Source organism: Psittacula echo (assembly GCF_963264785.1).
Source record: "Psittacula echo genome assembly, chromosome: 2".
NCBI classification, from domain to species: Eukaryota; Metazoa; Chordata; class Aves; order Psittaciformes; family Psittacidae; genus Psittacula; species Psittacula echo.
Genome location: NC_137737.1, coordinates 160,237,911 through 160,259,862, shown reverse-complemented (window position 1 = coordinate 160,259,862; position 21,952 = coordinate 160,237,911). Strand labels below are relative to the sequence as shown.

Genomic DNA, 21,952 nt, shown 5'->3' with positions numbered 1-21,952 from the left:
ACGATGGCCAACATGACCACGGCAGCCTGTTCAGGTCTTCTCTTCTCTTTGGTCAAGACACTTATGGCATCTCTTGAAGTTCCACCTGGGGCCTTTTGGCATTATGATGGTGTTATAAGCAGCACAGCCCCTTGCTGATAACCCTAGAATGAGGTGGCCCTGCCCATGGCAGGGGGTTGGAACTGGGTGATCTTAAGGTCCTTTCCAACCCAAACCCTTCTGTGGTTCTTTGTGAAAGAGAAGGGAGGTGGCTTGCATCGAAAGATCTGGAGAAGGGGAGATCCGAAATAGCTGTGCAGTGAGGTGGGACAGTTGTTGTTGCTGGAACAGCTCGGTAACAGGAGGAGGCTGGTCTGGGAATGTGGAGAGCGTCATCCTGCTGCGGTGTCAGGTTTGTCAGGGTCGGCCTTGGCAGCCGGGTTTCTCTTCTGAGGTTTTTGGATGAACTTGGGGTTAAAAGTTGGAGGCTGGGAGCTGTGACAGGCTGAGAGCATTGGGGTGTTCAGCCTGGAGAAGAGAAGCTGCGTGGAGACCTCAGAGCAGCTTCCAGTGTCTGAAGGGGGCTACAAGGATGCTGGAGAGGGACTCTTCATGAGGGACTGCAGTGATAGGACAAGGGGTGATGGGTTCAGACTGAAACAGGGGAAGTTCAGGTTGGAGATAAGGCAGAAGTTCTTTACTGTGAGGGTGCTGAGGCGCTGGCCCAGGGTGCCCAGAGAAGCTGTGGCTGCCCCATCCCTGGCAGTGTTCAAGGCCAGGTTGGACACAGGGGCTTGGAGCACCCTGCTCCAGTGGAAGGGGTCCCTGCCTGTGGCAGAGGTTGGAACTGGATGATCTCAAGGTCCTTTCCAACCCAAACCATTCTATTATGCTGTGATTCAAAGGCACATCTCGGGGGGGTTTGCTCCTCTGCGCTTCACAAGCTCCTCAGGAAGCCATAGCTGTGCTCAGTGATGTGTTGTCACTGTACATAAGTTGTCCTGGTCTCTGTCTTTAGTGACCTGTTGGAATTCACAATTGAAAAGACTCACCTGAGAGCGACAGAATAGGAAGAAAATCCATACTGGGGAGCCGAGGGCTTGAATCTGCTGCTTTAGGTGGTGCTGGTTTGGGTGATTCCTCACCAGTTTCTTCTTCCAGGCATCCTTCCCAAACCTGCTTCTGTCCAAATGCTCAGAAACGCCCCAGCCCCTTGATGAAAATGCTAAATCTGAACTGGATTGTCCTGCACCATGCAGATTTCAAAGACAGATTGCTCCTACTTTGGGTGCAGGTTGGTCATGACAACGTCCTAATGCTGGTGAGATGCAGGCAGAGCATCTCACCATGTCCCGTGCTTGTCCTCACCACTGAGCAGAGCCTGGCTGAGACACTGCTGCTCCCAACTGCACTGCATAAGGCTGCAGAAAGGTGGTGCAAATTCCTCCTTGGCTTAGGAATCCCCCTCCTCTCGTAAATACCTGTCAGAGGAGAGGTTTCGGACCGTGTTTACTGCTGAAATGGAGACCTGGCAGGTTTACACCAGATTCCTGCGGGTTTTCCTCCCTGGCGTCGGTATCTGGTGGCATTTCTGGCCCTGCTTTGATTTCTGTTCCTGGATCGAATGTTCCTCATCCTGAGAAGTTGACACCTTGGGCTTCTCTCCATGTGACCTTTCCCCAAGTGCAGGGATGGGATAGCAAGGAATGGAGGGCTTCAAGGGAAGACTCCTCCAAACTTTAATGATCTTCATTATTGATTTATCCAACACAAAGAGAAACTATTTGCTCTCTACCTATAAAATGGTCAATATTTCTCGACCTGCTTCTACTCTGGAAGGAAACAGAATACCATCATTTCCCTTTGGAATCCCTTCCTATTTTCCTTTTTGCTGATTCTTCCTCGTAAAGGTCTTGAGGCTGCCCAAGGAAGTTGTGGATGCTCCCTCCCTGGCTCCAGTTCCATCATCCAGTTCCAACCCGTGCCATGGGCAGGGACCCCTTCCACTGGAGCAGCTTGCTCCAAGCCCCTGTGTCCAACCTGGCCTTGAACACTGCCAGGGATGGGGCAGCCACAGCTTCTCTGGGCACCCTGTGCCAGCGCCTCAGCATCCTCACAGGGAAGAGCTTCTGCCTAAGAGCTCATCTCAGTCTCCCCTCTGGCAGGTTCAAGCCATTCCCCTTGGCCTGTCCCTACAGGCCCTTGTCCCAAGCCCCTCTCCAGGTTTCCTGCAGCCCCTTTAGGCACTGGAGCTGCTCTCAGGTCTCCCCTTCAGGAGCCTTCTCTTCTCCAGGCTGCCCCAGCCCAGCTCTCTCAGCCTGGCTCCAGAGCAGAGCTGCTCCAGCCCTCGCAGCATCGCTGTGGCCTCCTCTGGACTCGCTCCAACAGCTCCACATCCCTCGTGTGTTCATCTTCCTTCCAACATCAAGATCTGATGGTAGTGCCTGGCCTGAGGGAGGATTTGGGTCCTCATCCCTTGTGTGCAGGCGTTGTGCTCGAGGACAAGGCTTGGTGCGACTCCTTGCATGGCCAGGAGCTCGATCCGATGGCCTCACATGGTAGTTTGGGAACCACCACCGAGCTGTGACTCTGGTGGGTATTATTAGAAATGATGTGGTCACGCTTAACCCACAGCAAAGTCCTCCTGGCATTTGAGTCCTCTCCACTGTAAAGTTATCCCTCTAAGAGTGAAGGGAAAGCGTGGTCGCTTGGGTGGTGAAAGGAGGCCCAGAGCTCCCGGTGATTCCAGCTCTGGATTTGTGCTGGGGAGTTTCCAAGGGCACCATGCGGTGAACTTGGCTTCCATGCCGCTTGCATGATGTATGGAGTTATGCAGGACTCCTACCCGGAGGGTTTATTTGCGGATGGAGGTGGTGAGTAGCTGTTTCTCCATGTAAAGTTGCTCTTTCTCCATCTGAAACATGTATTTGGTTTAATAACAAGCAGAGCACATGCCCTTTTCCCTCAGACTCCAGAACACCCCTGTAGTGCTGTCAGTAACAGCATTACCTGACAGCCTCGGAAGGGAAATGAGAGCGTATCAAGCATTCTGTATTTGATGTGGTGTCACCCCTGTCTAGAATGACTTGTCAAACTTGGAGGTAGAAGTAAGATTTCTTGTTCTTCTCTCCCTCTCCCACACTGACATCCCTGGATGATCCCGAGGATGGTACAAGGGGAGCGCTCTGCTCGCTGTCACTCAGGGTTTCAGAGATCAGGTGTTTATTAGAGACGCTGCTGGAGGTTTATAGCCATAAAAGATGCTGTTGCCTTCAATGTTTGTGTCCAGTTCTGGGCTCCTCAGTGCAAGAAAGACAAGGAGCTGCTGGAGAGGGTCCAGCGGAAGCCACAGGGATGATGAGGGGTCTGGAGCATCTCTCTTATGAGGAGAGATTGGGCCTGTTTAGAGAAGAGAAGGCTGAGAGGGGATCTTATCAATGAAGATCAGTGTCTCGAAGGTGGGTGCCATGGGGATGGTGCCAGACTCTTTTCAGTGCTGCTCAGCAACAGGGTGAGGAGCAATGGCCATGAACTAAAACTGGATGAGTTGAAGGTCATGAGTATATGGCCTCACGTTCTAATCTGGTATGAGAAACCCTGTGCTGCTTTGTGATGGGTTAAGATCAAGGAATGAAAGATTTCAGGTGGGGTGTAGGAGTCCCACATGCTCAGTGCAGGTTTGCACAAAGAACCTTTATCGTTTCCTTTACAATAACCCAATTGACTTATGGCCTTGGAGATGTAAATCACAGACTGGCTTGGATTGGAAGGGACCTTAAAGCTCATTCAGTTGCAACCCCTGCCACGGGCAGGGACCCCTTCCACTGGAGCAGGGTGCTCCAAGCCCCTGTGTCCAACCTGGCCTTGAACACTGCCAGGGATGGGGCAGCCACAGCTTCTCTGGGCACCCTGGGCCAGCGCCTCAGCACCCTCACAGTAAAGAACTTCTTCCTTATCTCCAACCTGAACTTCCCCTGTTTCAGTTTGAACCCATCACCCCTTGTCCTATCACTGCAGTCCCTGATGAAGAGTCCCTCCCCAGCATCCTTGTAGCCCCCTTCAGACACTGGAAGCTGCTCTGAGGTCTCCACACAGCTTCTCTTCTCCAGTTTGGTCATCCTGCTGTTAGATACTTATTGGGATAATCTAAGTAGGGCTTGTATGCCAGGAGATGTGTGAGTTGAAGGAGACAGGTTGGTTTTCCCAACCAGGGAAGCATCCTACAACCATCAACCTCCCAAAAGTTGCTTTGACATTAAAGATCCAAGATTACAAAGTCACCTAAGTGAAAGCATTCACTTTCCTCTTCTTCCTTCCCATCCATCCTAGGCTTTGGCTAGAAGGAGGTGTGTATGGAGAAACCAACCCACCCCCAATAATCTATAGCAAGTGTCACCCAGCAAACTACTCCCATTTCATACGGAGAGGTTCGGTGTCAGCGCGCGATCGATGGCTCTCGCACCATAATTAGAAAAACTTGTGGGTTGTGTTGCTTGAGTGAGTTTAAGAAGAGCAGGGTCTCAATCTTCCCTCTAATAGGGCTTTGACAGTCCACAGCGTCGAGGCTTCGTCTTAGTCTGACAGTGTTGTCATTAAACACCAGGTAGCGTGGAACAACAAGAGAACACGGGTTCGGAGCGCCAGGGAACACGCGGCTTTGACAGGAGTGATTTGTCATCGAGGAGCTGCCCAAACTCCTCAGCCTACAATAGGGACGGTTGCTTCAAGTGACTTATTGCCCCTGTCTGCAGCTGCAGTTGTGATTTGATAATCGGTAAATGTTTGTCAAAGATGAATTCCCTCCCTGATGCAGCGCTGTGCTGGAAAAGCAAATGAAAAGCAGGGGGAAAAAAACAACAGAGGGAATGGATTAAAAGGCTGCGGGAGGATGAGGATGATGGAAAAGCTTCCCAGTGTCTGGAGGGGGTCTGCAAGGATGCTGGAAAGGGACTCTTCATCAGGGACTGGAGTGATAGGACAAGGGGTGATGGGTTCAAACTGAAACAGGGGAAGTTCAGGTTGGAGATAAGGAAGAAGTTCTTTACTGTGAGGGTGCTGAGGCGCTGGCCCAGGGTGCCCAGAGAAGCTGTGGCTGCCCCATCCCTGGCAGTGTTCAAGGCCAGGTTGGACACAGGGGCTTGGAGCAAGCTGCTCTAGTGGAAGGTGTCCCTGCCTGTGGCAGGGGTTGGAGCTGGATGAGCTTTAAGGTCCCTTCCAACCCAAACCATTCTACGAAACAGCAGGTTTCCCAGCTAACTTGCCCTTCTTCCTTCAGGGGGTAAAGCATCAAGGCTCAGGATGCTATTGGTCTGGTGGGATGGAGGTTTGCCATCAGCATGGGTGCGGTAGCTGCGTCCATCACAAAGATGTTGTTTTCTGGGCTTCAAAGTTCCTGGAGCTGCAGGTTATGTTCCTGTGGGATTGGTGCTTGGTCCTGAGGGATTACAGACCAGAGGGGAGCAATGGTCGTGCTCTCCTTTGCGTAACCACACCATGGTGTGTCTGACTTTGCCTCTGTTCTCCTCTGGTAATCACTGTCCTGGAGGTTTCAGGAGTAGCTTTTTGATAAGGAGAGCAAAGGAGATTCTTTCTTCCCCTCACCATGGTGCTCCTCAGGCCTCGTAGCACGTACTTCCTTCAACAAACACATGTGCGCATCCTCAGCTTGAAGTTGAACCCTTTTGTTTCTGGATGGCTTTGGAGACTCTCCGTTGCCTGCTTTCTACAGCACTGTAGAGAAGAGAAATAAAGAGATGTTAAGAAACCCTCTGCCTGCAAAGTTTTCCTCTGTTCTCACAGAGTTCATCCAAGTTTCTCTGCTGATGCCAGACTCAGATCAGGGGCTTTTTTAACTGGATAGTTAGGAGAGGTTTAACTGGGTGGTGTTAGTTAGGAAAGGTTTAACTGGGTGGTGTTAGTTAGGAGATGTTTAACTGGGTGGTGTTAGTTAGGAAGGGTTTAACTGGGTGGTGTTAGTTAGGAGAGGTTTAACTGGGTGGTGTTAGTTAGGAAAGGTTTAACTGGGTGGTGTTAGGAGAGGTTTAACTGGGTGGTGTTAGGAAAGGTTTAACTGGGTGGTGTTAGTTAGGAAGGGTTTAACTGGGTGGTGTTAGTTAGGAAGGGTTTAACTGGGTGGTGTTAGGAGAGGTTTAACTGGGTGGTGTTAGTTAGGAAAGGTTTAACTGGGTGGTGTTAGGAAAGGTTTAACTGGGTGGTGTTAGTTAGGAAAGGTTTAACTGGGTGGTGTTAGTTAGGAAAGGTTTAACTGGGTGGTGTTAGGAGAGGTTTAACTGGGTGGTGTTAGTTAGGAAAGGTTTAACTGGGTGGTTTTAGGAAAGGTTTAACTGGGTGGTGTTAGTTAGGAAAGGTTTAACTGGGTGGTGTTAGTTAGGAAAGGTTTAATGGGTGATGTTGAGTTTGAGAAGTGGCTCTAAGGGAGGGGGCATACCTAAAGGATTCAAATCTCTCCTTATTAAATTAAGTCCAAATCAATGAAATCAATCCCAAAGCCGGAATGCAAATGGATTTCCATCGTGCCGAACGCTCCCTGTCGTTTCCCTTAGCAGAGCCACCTCTGTGTGTGCCCCGGCGAGGCGTGAACACGGGATCTGTGAACCCATTTGATTAGAGCCGGGGTTTTTGCAAGTGTCTGAAGTGCTGAAAACGATCAAGAGGAGGGGGGGAAAAAAGCAGTGAAGTGATTTATTAGACTCATAAAAATTCATACTTTGTTATTCCAGTCGTCTTCCATCTGCAGCTTGTTAGAACCAGGAGCCCTGGCAGCTCCCGCCGCGAGGCCGGGGGGAGGAGGGCATTTATCAGCCTTCCTCCTGCCATCCCGCTCTCATTTAGAGGAATGGACCCAGCTTCTGGAATCACATTAATAATCATTCCCTGGAGGAAGAGGGGGGGAGAGAAAAACCCCACCACCCTCTTTTGTTATAATAATAAGGGTTGTGTTGGAACAAGGGCTCTGGAGACCCATTCGGGCTCTTTACCATGGGCTGTGGCTGGGAAAAGTGTGTTTAGCGCGTTCAGCGTGACCACTTCTCCCTGATCCCGGTGGAGAGGTGGGTAATGTGGTGGCTCCTCATCCTCAGCAGGCTCCGTTGCCACTGTGGTGTTTGGATGGGGCCACTGTGGGGCTTCTCAGCAGCAGGATCATAGAATCATGGAATGGTTTGGGGTGGAAAGGACCTTAAGATCATCCAATTCCAACCCCTGCCATGGGCAGGGACACCTCACGCTAGACCATGTTGCCCAAGGCTCTGTCCAACCTGGCCTCGAATCTTCAACTGAGTTGCTCAGAACCACATCCAGCCTGACCTTGAATGTGTCCAGGGATGGGGCAGCCACCACCTCTCTGAGAAACCGGTGCCAGTGTTTTACCAACCTCATTGTGAACAATTTCTTCCTTATCATAAAATCACAGAATAGTCAGGGTTGGAAAGGACCTTAAGATGATCCAGTTCCAACCCCCCTGCCATGGGCAGGGACACCCCACACTAAACCGTGGCACCCGAGGCCTCATCCAGCCTGGCCTTGAACACTGCCAGGGATGGAGCATTCACAACCTCCCTGGGCAACCCATTCCAGTGCCTCACCACCCTCACAGTAAAGAATTTCTTCCTTAGATCCAATCTAAACTTCCCCTGTTTCAGTTTGAACCCATCACCCCTTGTCCTATCACTGCAGTCCCGCATGAAGAGTCCCTCCCCAGCATCCTTGTAGCCCCCTTCAGATACTGGAAGGCTGCTCTGAGGTCTCCACGCAGCCTTCTCTTCTCCAGGCTGAACAGCCCCAACTTTCTCAGCCTGGCTCCATACAGGAGGTGCTCCAGTCCCTGATCATCCTCGTGGCCTCCTCTGGACTTGTTCCAACAGTTCCATGTCCTTTTTATGTTGAGGACCCCCGAACTGCACACAGTGTTGCAAGTGGGGCCTCATGAGAGCAGAGTAGAGGGGCAGGATCATCTCCTTTGACCTGCTGGCCACATCTATCTATCACAGAATCCATCCATCTCTGCCTTTCCTTATGCTTTGTGATTGGAGAGAATAAATCCAGATGTTTTCCAGCATTTCTGCTGCAGTTTAAATATTGATATTAAAACTGTAGAGCTATTGCTGTAGAGTAACTGGGTGTTTGGACTTGGGACCATAAAGGCAGCCACCACAGGGATATATGTTCTTCTGCCTTGCTGCTCTGTGTGATAGTGCTGTGGCCGTCACCTATTTCCTGCACCTCATCAGTGCTTGCAGATTTGGTTGCAGCCAAAATTCATTTGAATTGAAAGCCATTGAGCATCCCAAACAAACAGGGAGCTGTGGAAGAAGCACTTGATGGGTCCAGACTTTGGGAAGTGATTTCCATCCCACTGCACTTCCATTGCAGGCTTCAGTGTGGCGACGATCCTCATGGAGCTGCCCTTTTCTTTATGATGGGGAATGGAGATGCTGCAGCACATGGCTGAATTCCCAGTCCTTCCCCAGTGAGTTCAGTTGGGAAAGTTAATCCTTACTATAAGGGATGCAAACCCCTGTGAGTAACCAGATGGTTTCCTGCTAGCTGGAGGAAGGGAAGCATAGGCTGTGATGTACAACGTGCTGACGACCGGTGTGTAGTGGGCTACCAATCATGAGTAAAGATCTCCATGTATTAAATCAGTGTTAGTCTCTCCAGGTCCAGGAGACACACATCATGCATCTTCAGCAGTAGGTGCAAGATTTAAATGCCTTTTAGTGAGATAAAAAATAAACACCTAAAAGCTCCCCCGGGGAGTTTTACTCACAGAGACACAAGCAGAAAGTCTTCTGCTGGCTGGGTTTTTGTGCTGTGCTGGTTTGGCTGCTGTAGGGCTTACGGTGGCTTCCAAAAGCAGCACTGAGGACTCTGCCCAGGCTGCTCTGCTTGTGAGTTATTATCAAATACCTTTCCTTAATGGAAGTGCATCTTTAGTTTGTGCATCTTTAGTTTGGTGCTCCAGTAGAAACCCAAAGCAACCAGATCCAACAAGTGGTGAATGACCCATCCCTGGCAGTGTTCAAGGCCAGGTTGGACACAGGGGCTTGGAGCAAGGTGCTCTAGTGGAAGGCGTCCCTGCCCGTGGCAGGGGTTGGAGCTGGGTGAGCTTTAAGCTCCCTTCCAGCACAAACCATTCCATGATTCCAGATGCATGGGTTGGCCAGAGAGGGAGCTGAGCTATGTGATTGTGCATGCAGACGTACACGACGAAGCACGAGTCCCAGCTAACAGGTATTGAGATCCTGCTCCCTAATTTCAAGAAGGAATCACCAACCTTGTGTGATGCTGCGTGGTTTCCTTCTCTCAAACTTCTTCAGCCACAGTGGGCTGAAAGGTGAGTGCAGGAATTCCACTTTGAGGATGCTGATCCTGGGTATCTTTTCCAGCAGCATTTTCCCAGGGATTTCTTGGAGCTCTCTGACTTTCACGCCTGCTTCTTTCCTTTCTGCTGCCTCCCATTCTCCCCTGTCACACTTGCTGACAGTGTTTCCTCGCTGCACTGTCCCCAGCTTCTCCAGATGCTTTCCTCCATGCTCTCTCTTCTTCTCAGCAGCCAAGGGATCGCCTGGTTCCCCCATGCCATCTCCATGCTTGGCGGGGCTTTCCTAAACCTTTGGATTGATTCTAAACAGGGAGTGAGAGATGCTGCTTCTTCCTTTGATGGTTCTCTCAGCTTCCTTACTGTCTAACAGCCTTTAAAGTAATCCCAGTATAAATATCATCTCTGTTTTGCTTCAGGGCATCTGGAGCATCCAGAACCAGCTTCGGTGTGAGCTTGAGCCCAGAACCCCCCCATGTGCTGGGCTGAACCCCAGAGCGTGAGCAGCAGCTCAGGGAGGGGATCCTGCCCCTCTGCTGTGTGAAGGGGAGACCTGAGAGCAGCTCCAGTGCCTAAAGGGGCTGCAGGGAACCTGGAGAGGGGCTTGGGACAAGGGCCTGTAGGGACAGGCCAAGGGGAATGGCTTGAACCTGCCCGAGGGGAGACTGAGCTGAGCTCTTAGGCAGAAGCTCTTCCCTGTGAGGGTGCTGAGGCGCTGGCCCAGGGTGCCCAGAGAAGCTGTGGCTGCCCCATCCCTGGCAGTGTTCAAGGCCAGGTTGGACACAGGGGCTTGGAGCACCCTGCTCCAGTGGAAGGGGTCCCTGCCCGTGGCAGGGGTTGGAGCTGGAGGAGCTTTAAGGTCCCTTCCAACTCCTGATCCTATGAAAGCAGGTATTCCCTTACATTCTCCCTGTTCAGTGCAGTGTGGTGCCTGATGGCTTCCATTAGCTTCGTCTTTGCCTGCGGTCCCTTCAGCTTAAAGGAATCAGCAAAGCAGATTTGGAGTTAATTCCCCAAATGTTCCCAGTGGAAGCTGCTGCCGTGCTGAGCAACCATTGCAACGGGTTCAGAGCCCCTTCAAGCATTCCAGCTGCAAAACCTGTGCTTCCCTTGTCCTCTGTGACTCTTACAGCCTGAAACAGCAGTCTTGCTTGGGGTTACAGGTAGAGCTCTTCTGATCAATTTTATTTATGTCCTATTAAACAGCAGTTGATGCTCATAAGCCATCATTTCCATTCTGGCATAAATAGCCATTGCTCTTGAAAGAGCTGGGAGCTGAATGAGTGTGAAAATTCAATTCCCCTCTTCAAGCCAAGGATGGGCCTTTTGGAAGCGGATTCCAGTCGCAATATAATTAACCTCTTGCTGTGCCATTCTGTGGGAACATATTGAACACGCTCCGAGATAATCATCCCCTAACACTGGTGCCTGCTTTCACACTCGCTTCCTAACAGTATTACAGTAATTCCTAAAGCCTTTTGTTAACTCTGGGGACTTGCCCAAGTTGGTAGCCAGAGTAAAAGGTATCGTATGGCTCAGGGTTGGTGTCTTACGGGTGCCTGTGGTGTGATGGGAACACCAAAATGATTTGCTTTGGGGGGTAGGTGCAGGGAAGAAACTTCATCCTGGTTCATCCACAGGTTTATCTCCATTGCAAGGTCATTTGATGTCAGGTTGGGTATAAGGCAGAAGCTCTTCCCTGTGAGGGTGCTGAGGCGCTGGCCCAGGGTGCCCAGAGAAGCTGTGGCTGCTCCATCCCTGGCAGTGTTCAAGGCCAGGTTGGACCCAGGGGCTTGGAGCACCCTGCTCCAGTGGAAGGTGTCCCTGCCCATGGCACAGGGTTGGAACTGGTTGATCTTAAGGTCCTTTCCAACCCAAACCATTCTGTGATCTGTTAACATAACTCTTGAAAGGTCCGTGCATGAGTTGGATAGGTCCAAAATGTCTTTGTTCTGGGAGATGATGGAGAGATAATAGCAGGTTTTGCTGGATCTTTGCTTTCAGGACTGGAGCAAATCCTTTAGCGAGGGTTTTTGTGGGATTCATCTTCATGTTAGAAAGTGTTTGTCTTCAGAATACCCTTGAGCAGAGATTTTCAGTCCTTTTTGAGCTGCTTTGGTTTTGAGTGCACCTCTACTAGCATCAGAGCCTGTATCAGGAGTTAGGGCACGTTGGTGGCATCCTTTGCGCATGTATTCCTTATCCCTGTATTATTCCTCCTAATATCTGCCTTTGAAACAGCAACTCTGATTTATCAGAGGGTTTTAGCCTCTGATTTGCTTCTGTTCTTAGTGGACTTGCTGTGACTGGGTCAAAAGGGTCCCATAGGGTGGCCCCTCTGTATTGCTCTGCATCCCGAGGGTCTCCCCTGGAGCTGAGGACAATACTGGCATCCTATTAGAGATACAGGTTCTGCTCCCCAATTTGCATTCGTTCCTGCTCCCATCTCGCTTCCAAGTGCTGGAAGATCAATGTACCTGTCACTCACAGCTTCCCAGGCTCGCCTTGGAATGGGATTGAACAGCAGCAGTGCCAGCAGCTTGGGATGGAGCTGCCAGTGTCTGGTGTGCCCCAGCAGAGACTCACACATAGGAGGTCTATTGATGGAGGGTGGGAGACCTGATAGGACCCAGGTCATGTCATGGCCCCCAGCACTGATTAATGTAGGTCTTTTCCCATTCCTACCTCATTTCTGTGTCAATTTGGGAAGCTTTTCCTATCCCATATCCTTTTCTAAAAGCAGTAATAATCTCTTGTTACTGTGTTCAGTTTTGATCCCTGCTTTACAAAGATGTGGAGGGCTGGAGAGAGTCTAGAGAAGGGCCACAAACGTGATCCATGGAGTGGGAAGCTGTGTATGGGAAGGCTGAGAGAGCTGGGACTGTTCAGCCTAGAGAAAAGAAGGCTCAGGGGAGGCATTATCCCCATGTTTCAATATTTAAAAGATGGCTACAAAGACGGTGGAGACTTCTTTTTATAAGGAGTCACATGGAAAAGATGAGTTGTGATGGGCACAAGTCACTGCTGGATTGATTCCAGTTGGACACAAGAGGAAAATGTTTCCCAGTGGGAACAACCATCCATTGGAATAATCTCCCCAGGGAAGTGGTGGATTCCCCAGTGTAGGACACCTCTAAGGTCCAGCTGGACAGGGTGCTGGGCCATCTTGCCTAGGTCATGCTCCGCTAGAAAGGTTGGACCAGATGATCCTTGAGGTCCCTTCCAACCTGACAGTCCCTGATCCTGTGGTTCTTGGCTTTGAGTATGTGCACTCTGAAATCCCTCTTGCTTATTTAGCTTCCCTTCTCCCAGCAGTAGGTGGGCAGGATTTACTCCACCAGTACTGCCCTTTCCCTCATCCACCCCGAGCAGCATCATCTTCCTCTTGCCTCGTGGACTTGGATACGTGCCTGTTAGTGCTCGGGTGGCTGAGGATGCTGAGAGCTGCTGTAACAGCACAGTCACACAGGCTCAGGGTGCAACGTCCCCCACCGCCTGTGTGCCAGGACTGGGACTGTTGGACCTGGTTTAGTTGAGAAACAGGCAAATTTAGTTAATATCCACACCCCCTCTGCTCATTTTTTGGCAGAAATGGAGGATTATGAAGGTGCTGAGGCGCTGGCACAGGATGTGGCTGCCCCATCCCTGGCAGTGTTCAAGGCCAGGTTGGACACAGGGGCTTGGAGCACCCTGCTCTAGTGGAAGGGGTCCCTGCCCGTGGCAGGGGTTGGAGCTGGAGGAGCTTTAAGGTCCCTTCCAATCCAAACCATTCCATGATCATATGTTTCTATGATTCGGACTTAATGAGAGCGTATAGGGGTGAAGGATTTGGAGTAAGTAGCAGCAGGTCAATGTTCCCTCTCTCCATTTTTTCGGGGTAAATGCATGTTTTTAGAAAAGGTTTTACTTTATTATATTGAAACCTCCTTGCAAGTGCTCTTAATTCTTCACTTTCTGTTGGGTTTGGAGGAAAGCTGTCCCTTTTGGATGTTAAAACCTCATTCTTTTTGGGGAGACAGAACAGAAATCATAGGATCCCAGACTGGTTTGGGTTGGAAGAGACCTTAAGATCATCTAGTTTCAGCCCCCTGGCATGGGCAGGACACGTCCCATAGTATTCAAGGCCAGGCTGGATGGGGCTTGGAGCACCCTGCTCTAGTGGAAGGCGTCCCTGCCCATAAGCAGGGGTTGGAACTGAATGAGCTTGAAGGTCCTTTCCAACCCAAACCATTCTGTGACTCTCTGATCCACGTTGCATTCAACCCCTTTCCTGAGGGATGCATTCACTGGTGGACTCCCATCTGCTCGCAGCACCATGACGAGAGCTTTTGGCAGCAAATTCCCCACCTCCAGCTCAGGATTAGAGTTTACCCTGTGATTTTTACCCCGATCCCATGGGATGCGCAGCCTCGGAACAAAGCACCGACCTCAGCAGCGCGCGTCCCATTGCGCCGGGAGCCTGGGCTGATAAATGCTGCTCATATCCCATTCCAAGATGATGCAAGCAGGGCGGGTGGGTTTTTTTGGGGGGTTGTAGTTTGTCTTCCATTGCGGTAGTAAAGTTTTTAATTAGGAAAGCTAATGAGATCGATTAGTCATTAGACCTGACCTCTGGAGCTGTGCGAGGAGCCCGCGTGTGTGCGCCGGGCTGATAACGGGGGACGCTGGGGTATTGTTTGTAATAAAAGCCAAAAGTGTTTGATTTGAGTGAAATGTGCCATGGGGAATACATCATGTGGAGGAGAGGAAAAAAAACCCACCCAAATTACAACCCTGGGAGGCTGTAATGAAGGGAATTAAACCAACATCCTGTCTAAATAACATGATTATCTACACAAAACCCCTCAGCTAGCAAGTAATAATAGCAACCGGAGCTCTTCGGAGAGGCTCTTTGAGGAGGTGGTTAATGCTGGAGCTGTGCATGCAGGCACTTTCAGAAGAGCAGCTTCGGCATGAATGCACCATCCAATTACCTCCAGGGAATAGAGTTTACCAGGTGCCAGCCCGTTTGGGCAGGGAAGGGGGGTGAGGATGCCTCCAAAGCTCAACAATCTGGGACCTCTGTTGCTTGCGCGAGCGGGAGACGGTGTCAGACTGGAGTTTGATGAGGTTCTGGGATGATGAGTGGCAGCGAAAGCTGGTGTAAGGGCAGCAAAATGATGTTCATAATGGATTCAGTGAATTCCCAGCTTAATAATTGTGGAAGGTGGAGGGAAAGGGTCAACTTGTGCTGGTGCTGTATGGGGAGGAGGGGGGTTGTGGCTCTCATCCCATCCTGGTGTGAAAGAGCTGCTTTGGGTGTGTGGTTGATGCTGTATCCATGAGAGGCTGGATGCATCCATGCCTCCTGGGTTAAAGAAGGGTCTTGTAGTCTCAAAGTAGGTGGGATTTCATCATGTGCGTGCAGCATTGGGCCATGCAGGGGTTTGCATGTCTGTCCTTCTGTTGTTCCTATTCTGCAGTCCTAAATGCAGTTCTCTGAAGCAAAACGCCCCAACTTTGCCAGTGCTTGAGAGTAATTGGAATTGGAATTAGAGCTTAAACCTTGCAAAGGGCTTTAGAAACCAACACGATGGTGAAGTTGCTGCCCTGAAGAATTTAGTCTGATATAAAAAGTCCCAGGACAGGGAAGCAGTGATGAAAACCCGTTTGCTTTCTGTCTTCTTTCCTCTCTTCTTTCCTCACCTCTAAAGCGATGGGTATCTGAGTCATAGAATGGTTTGGGTTGGAAGGGACCTTAAAGCTAAACCAGTTCCAACCCCTGCCACGGGCAGGGACCCCTTCCACTGGAGCAGGGTGCTCCAAGCCCCTGTGTCCAACGTGGCCTTGAACACTGCCAGGGATGGGGCAGCCACAGCTTCTCTGGGCACCCTGGGCCAGCGCCTCAGCACCCTCACAGGGAAGAGCTTCTGCCTTGTATCTAACCTGCACTTCCCCTGTTTCAGTCTGAACCCATCACCCCTTGTCCTATCGCTGCAGTCCCTGATGAAGAGTCCCTCTCCAGCGTCCTTGTAGCCCCCTTCAGACACTGGAAGCTGCTCTGAGGTCTCCACGCAGCTTCTCTTCTCCAGGCTGAACAGCCCCAATGTTCTCAGCCTGTCTCCATATAGGAGGTGCTCCAGCCCCTGCTCATCCTCGTGGCCTCCTCTGGACTTGCTCCAACAGCTCCGTGTCCTTCTGATGTTGAGGACCCCAGAACTGCACACAATGCTGCGAGTGTTGTCTCACGGGAGCAGAGTAGAGGGGCAGGATCCCCTCCTTTAACCTGCTGGTCATGCCTGTTTTTCTAGTTGCAGCATAGATGCAGGTTACCCCTTTACCTGGAACACAACCTGATTCTCCTTTCTTTCACCAAGACAAACATGGGGACAGGTCCAACATTTCCAGGGGAAATAATGATTCTGCTTTTCCCCTCTCAACCTTCTAATAATTAGAGTATCCCTAAGAATAACAGCCGGCCCTTTAAATCAGTGATAAACCCAGAAGCCTTGGTCTCAGCACGGAGTGTCAGCTTTAATTATCTGGGCAGTTACAGTGTGTGTTATAAAAGTCAGGCAATTAGATGCATTCCTTAAAGCTGCACAAAAAATTGCTTGCCATCAAGTGGAGGAAAACCAGAATTAAACGTGTGTTAATGGCATGAAATGTTCAGCAGAATAAACCAGTGTGAAATAGGAGGAAAAGGGGAGTGATTGCATCATAGAACCATAGACTGGTTTCTGTTGGAAGGGACCTTAAAGCTCATCCAGTTCCAACCCCTGCCATGGGCAGGGACCCGTTCCACTAGAGCAGGGTGCTCCAAGCCCCTGTGTCCAACCTGGCCTTGAACACTGCCAGGGATGGAGCATTCACAACTTCCTTGGGCAGCCTGTGCCAGTGTCTCACCACCCTCACAGTAAAGCTTCATCCTTACATCCAACCTAAATCTCCCTGTTTAAGCTTGAGCCCAATGCCTAACTCCAGTTCCAGTGCTGGGGATCAAGGTGTTGGTGAATCCATGATTTGCTTGTTAGAGTTTTGCTGCTGGGTTGGTGAAGCCAACCCCATGTCCATCAAAGCCTTTCTTTTACCATAAACCATGGTGGTCCCATGCTTGATGCACCCCAGGGGTCTTTTACCACCTTTTTCCCCTCTTTTTTTGGTGTAGGACATATGTTGGTGAGTTCCCTTCTATCCCACACACTGGGATGACCCCACACGCTTCAAGCCCTTCTTCCCATTTGCTTTCTTGTAGGAGGCAACTTGCACTTCCTCAGGAGCCCCCCAGCCAACAAGGTGATAAAGACCCGCTACAGGATAGTGAAGAAGAACGTGGTGCCTGCAACCTCGTCGCCCTTCAGCAGCCCCGTTCCCAACTGGAAGATGAGGCGCCCTGTGACATCCAGGTAATTCTTCCATCCCTTGGCTATTGTGTTATTACCATTATGTGTTCATCACTTAATTTCTCTATTTGTTTAGCTGAGTTTATTCACTCAGAGTGTAAAATCCCATTAGGAATCGTGTTGGTCCGTGTTGGTGGCCAACAGTTTTACTACAGCCTGCGGCTTTCTATTTATTCCCTATGGGAATGAATTGTTTCCATGAAGCAGTTAAATAAGCTGTAAGAATAAACTCAAACAACTTTTAACGTCAGACCTCAGCAAAGTTGCTGCTTCTTTTGGAGATGGACATGGCCAGACCTTCCCTCTGCCTTATAATGTTATGGATGTTGGTGCTACAGAGGAGCTTATTGAAAGCATGTTGGAGGCTCCAAACCTACACCAGGAGGTAGGTGCAGGCACAAACTTGCTTCTTCCTGGGTTATCTGGATGGATGGAGCATCAGCCTGGCCTTGGAGCAAATAACTTGGCGTGCCAGCACCCATCTGATGAAGGATGTCACCAAAGGATTGTGCAATGCCCTAGAGTCTGAGCCTAAATCAGCTGTGCTGGTGTCTGTGTTTCAGCTGTGGGCGAGCTGCGTCCACATTTGCTGATGGGGATGTTACCAGGGAACATCTCTGATGTCAAGACAAAGCTTGGAAGTTGTGTGTGAAGCAGAAAGATCATTATGGTGATTGATGCTCTAAAAAAGGTGCTATTAGAACTGGTGGTTTTGGTTATAGCGCAGATTCTGGCTAGTCTTAGGGTGAGAATGACTTCTCCTCCTCCTGAGATGCTGCTTTGCCACTGTCACAGGCAATATTTTGGGCAAACAGAGCCTGCTCTGCTCTGTTATGGATTTCTTGTTATTCATCCCAGTGCAGCAAACCCAAGGAGCTGGGGGATGCTGGGGATTGTCCCTTATTGTTGGCTGCCAGGGATGCGGCCGTCACAGCTCCTCTGGGTGCACTGTGTCATACTGTGACATGGCATTGCTCCCAACCATTACCCATTGATGTATGAGCCTGAACTGCAACACTCTTTCAGGCATCAGTGGTAAGGGATGGAGAGAGGCTCCTCGTTGCCACCTCAAGTTTGATCTGCTGCGATGCATGTGTTTAATCCAGTGCTGTAATAGATGCCTACCTTAGTTGCCCAGAGAGGTGGTAGATGCCTTATCCTGGGAAACATCCAAGGCCAGGTTGGACACAAGGGCTTGGAGCAACCTGCTCTAGTGGAAGGTGTCAGGGGATTGGAGCTGGATGGGCTTTAAGGTCCCTTCCAACCCAAACCAGTCTGGGATTCTATGAAGTTCAGCCTTAGTAGAAAGCAACTCATGCTGCAACTATTTGGCTCAGGTTTGTAGTTTGTTACTCCAGATCTGGGTAGTTGATGGATGGAGGATCTGCAGTGAGAGCCAAGGAGGGCAGGAGCTTCAGGCAGGGTTAGAGCAGGAGTCTCAAGCTGCTGGGTCATGGCTCTTGCTGAGCTGAGTAGTGATTCTGCACAGAAGCGACCTGTTCGTGCCACCAGGGTTGGCTGCAAGCTCTCACTTGTAGAGTCACTTTATCCATATTAATCTCTGACTTCACTACATGATGTGGTTTGGATCTTCCAGCTGCTTCAGGCAAATCTTGATCAAATGCCATCAGCAATTAAAACAATTAGGTTTTAAAGAAGCAATAAATCACTTACTCAGTCTCCTATTACCTTTGTGGTGTGTGATGCATCATCTGCTCTGGCTGGAGGAAGCACATGGCAAATGCTTCTCTTATAGGGTTTTCTCCATCATTCATAGCATCCTCCTGGACCTGTAACAAGCAAGGAGCCAGGATCTGCTTTCTTGCTGCTTTGCTTTGTTTTGGTCTAATCAATGGGTGGCTTTGGTGGTGGTGGGGCACACTGTGCATTGCTGCAGCACTGGATTAGACACCTCCTCATTCATCATTGGGTGTTCATCATACTGAATGGTCAGCTATTGATTCTAACATCCTTTTCACCTTAAGCCAGAAGTGCGATGCTCAAAGGCTGGTGGTGCTGCAGCCAAGTGCTGCTCCCAGTGTGGTTTCTAACTGTTGCTAAGGGGAAGTTCCTGCTATGAAATCCAGGTTTTGGGAAGTCCAAAGGTGATGTGCAAGGGTTTTACATAGGCACTGATCTTTTCAGATTAGATACACTGCCACAAGAAACGTTAGGCAGGAGCCGTGTCCATCTCATGCAGTGTTCAAGGCCAGGTTGAACAGAGCCTTGGGCGACATGGTCTAGTGTGAGGTGTCCCTGCCCATGGCAGGGGGTTGGAACTGGATGACCTTAAGGTCCTTTCCAACCCAAACCAGTCCATGATTCTGTGACGTGAGTGACAGGGAGAGTTTGCTGCAGGTCCAGAGGTACCTGGTGCTAATCCCTTGGGTGATGAGTTGTGTCCTCCCCTTCCTGCTGCCTTGCGTGAAACTTGCCCCTGCTGCTGACTTGACTCCAAGGCGAGAGATGGGAGTATATTTGAAATTAATTTTAGCACACTTTTGGTAATATTTTTGTTTTAAATAGATTTATAAGCAACTCGGGGGCCATTGCTCCAAATTTATGAAGATCATTTTCCCTCTCTTGATAAGGTGAAATTTACACCTGCTATTTCCATATTAATTCCCATTGCTAAGTGGATCTAATTCTCTTCCGTTCTTCTATCTGGCGAGTGTGGCCTTTCCTAATGCAATTTCCCCCTCAGTAAATCACTGTGATCGGGAGTCATGATCGAGTTAAATTAACTTCAATTAATTTACTTAATAAGAGCTCCGAATCATTGTGAATGAGGTGAAGATTTATGGATTCTCCTTTTCACTCCTCCCCCTTATCTCCCTCTGCTTCACAGGAGCGCAGCTCAAGAGGGCTCTCATTTGCTTGCCTTAAATCCCATTTGCTCCTATTGACATTGTGATGGGGGGGCGGTGTCCTCTCCTCACACAGCCTCTTGCCACCAGGAGAGGGCTGAGTGAGTTGCCAGGGAGGAATTGTGATGGATCAAGCTGCATGTTAAGTGATGGTGGTGATGCTGCTCCTGCTTCCAGCCTCTTTCCGTGCATCACGGTTCTGGTGTCCTCAACATAAGAAGGACATGGAGCTGTTGGAGCAAGTCCAGAGGAGGCCACAAGGATGAGCAGGGGCTGGAGCAGCTCCTGTATGGAGCCAGGCTGAGAACATTGGGGCTGTTCAGCCTGGAGAAGAGAAGCTGCGTGGAGACCTCAGAGCAGCTTCCAGTGTCTGAAGGGGGCTACAAGGATGCCGGAGAGGGACTCTTCATCAGGGACTGCAGTGATAGGACAAGGGGTGATGGGTTCAGACTGAAACAGGGGAAGTTCAGGTTGGAGATAAGGAAGAAGTTCTTTACTGTGAGGGTGCTGAGGCGCTGGCCCAGGGTGCCCAGAGAAGCTGTGGCTGCCCCATCCCTGGCAGTGTTCAAGGCCAGGTTGGACACAGGGGGTTGGAGCAAGCTTCTCTAGTGGAAGGTGTCCCTGCCCGTGGCAGGGGTTGGAACTGGATGAACTTCAGGTCCTTTCCAACCCAAACCACTCTGTGATTCTGTGATTTGTGGGGTGTCAACAGATGCAGCCACCAGGATGTTCAGGTTTCATAGACCTTGCCCAGAGGCAGCAGAAACCACCTGGAGTTGAGGGTGCTGTAAAGTTGTGGAAATGCTGGAAAAGTAGATAGGGTGTCTGCCATCGTGGTTGGGATCCTCCACCCCAACACAGCTTGGCTGGTGGAGCAGATGAGGATAAGGGCAGGAGGATGCTCCCGGTCATTGCAGATACAAAGCTACGTGCTCCACCAAAGGGACAGTCCTGTTGCAGGCGGAACAAAGCAGAAGGAACAACCCCAACAGCCACTGAGCATCCATCCCGAGGCAGCGGTGGGAAATGTCCATGCCCGCTTATGGTGAATGCCATGTCTGGGGTGGGCTCAGCCAGGAACTGTGCCAAGAGCATTGGCTGGGAGAAGGAGGGTGCCCCAATACCTGCAGGAGATCCCAACTCACCCTCTCGTGGAGAGACAGAGCCACTTTAAGACCCGTTTTTGGGAGCAGAAAGCCAACACAGAACTGATGTCGTGTTTATAGACCCCCCAATGGGTGACTCAAACACTGACCCACTTTGAAGAGTTTTCTTCTAAACGACTGAGGCACGTGTTTAAAAGTAACCTGTCTGCAAATACCAGCCTGCTGCTCATAGAGAAGCTCTGATGTTTCCTTCAGAAAGCCTCGCAGCACCTCTTGAGGGACAGTCCTACCCCTCCAGCACTATAAATAAATAAAGAAGATAATCTAACATTTGTCAGAGAAGTGCCTGCTCAGTAGAACAGACTCATCAGCAGAGGATGCACTTGTGTGCTTTTGTGTTGTTTTCTTCCTTTCTTTCTCTTCCTTGGCCCGGAGCATCTTGAATGGAGTAAGATGGAAACAAGAGTCTTCTGGGCTTGGCTTCGGTCCTTGTCATCCTTTCCTCCTGCAAAGCCTTTAGGGTTTGGTGTTGAAAGGGGCAGGGGAAGGGCAGCCCCAGTCATTGTGCCTGCTGTGATTTGGTGGCTATGGGATGGTGATCCCAGGAATTACTGCTATGATGAGAGGGACGTGGGGATGGCAGCAAATGTCCTAAAAGCCTAATTCCCTTAAACAAGACCTGATGACCATTAGAAAGACAATGCTGAAGCATCTCATGTGAGAAGCACCTCCATAAGCTGCCACCACCACATGGTGTTCAGTTTTTGGGATAGTTTGAGAGCAGAATCGACTTAGAATGTGGGAATGAGTGCAGAGGAGGGCACGGAGCTGCTGCAAGGGCTGGAGCAGCTGTGCTCTGGAGCCAGGCTGAGAGAGCTGGGCTGGTTCAGCCTGGAGAAGAGAAGGCTCCTGAAGGGGAGACCTTAGAGCAGCTCCAGTGCCTAAAGGGGCTGCAGGAAACCTGGAGAGGGGCTTGGGACAAGGGCCTGTAGGGACAGGCCAAGGGGAATGGCTTGAACCTGCCAGAGGGGAGACTGAGATGAGCTCTTAGGCAGAAGCTCTTCCCTGTGAGGGTGCTGAGGCGCTGGCCCAGGGTGCCCAGAGAAGCTGTGGCTGCCCCATCCCTGGCAGTGTTCAAGGCCAGGTTGGACACAGGGGTTTGGAGCACCCTGCTCCAGTGGAAGGGGTCCCTGCCCGTGGCAGGGGTTGGAGCTGGGAGAGTGTTAAGGTCCCTTCAACCCAAACTATTCCATGATGCTGTGAAATATGACCATTTGT

General features: G+C 50.4%; 1 protein-coding gene across 5 annotated transcripts in view; it reads left to right on the top strand.

Annotated features, from left to right (window-relative positions):
- Positions 1-21,952, top strand: part of ZC3H3 (zinc finger CCCH-type containing 3) — a 157,275-nt gene that overhangs the window by 49,282 nt on the left and 86,041 nt on the right. For all 5 annotated transcript variants that reach the window (XM_080610612.1, XM_080610614.1, XM_080610613.1 and 2 more), the window contains exon 4: positions 16,554-16,704. In XM_080610612.1, the coding sequence (XP_080466738.1) occupies positions 16,554-16,704 (151 nt within the window). The remainder of the gene's footprint in view (positions 1-16,553; positions 16,705-21,952) is intronic.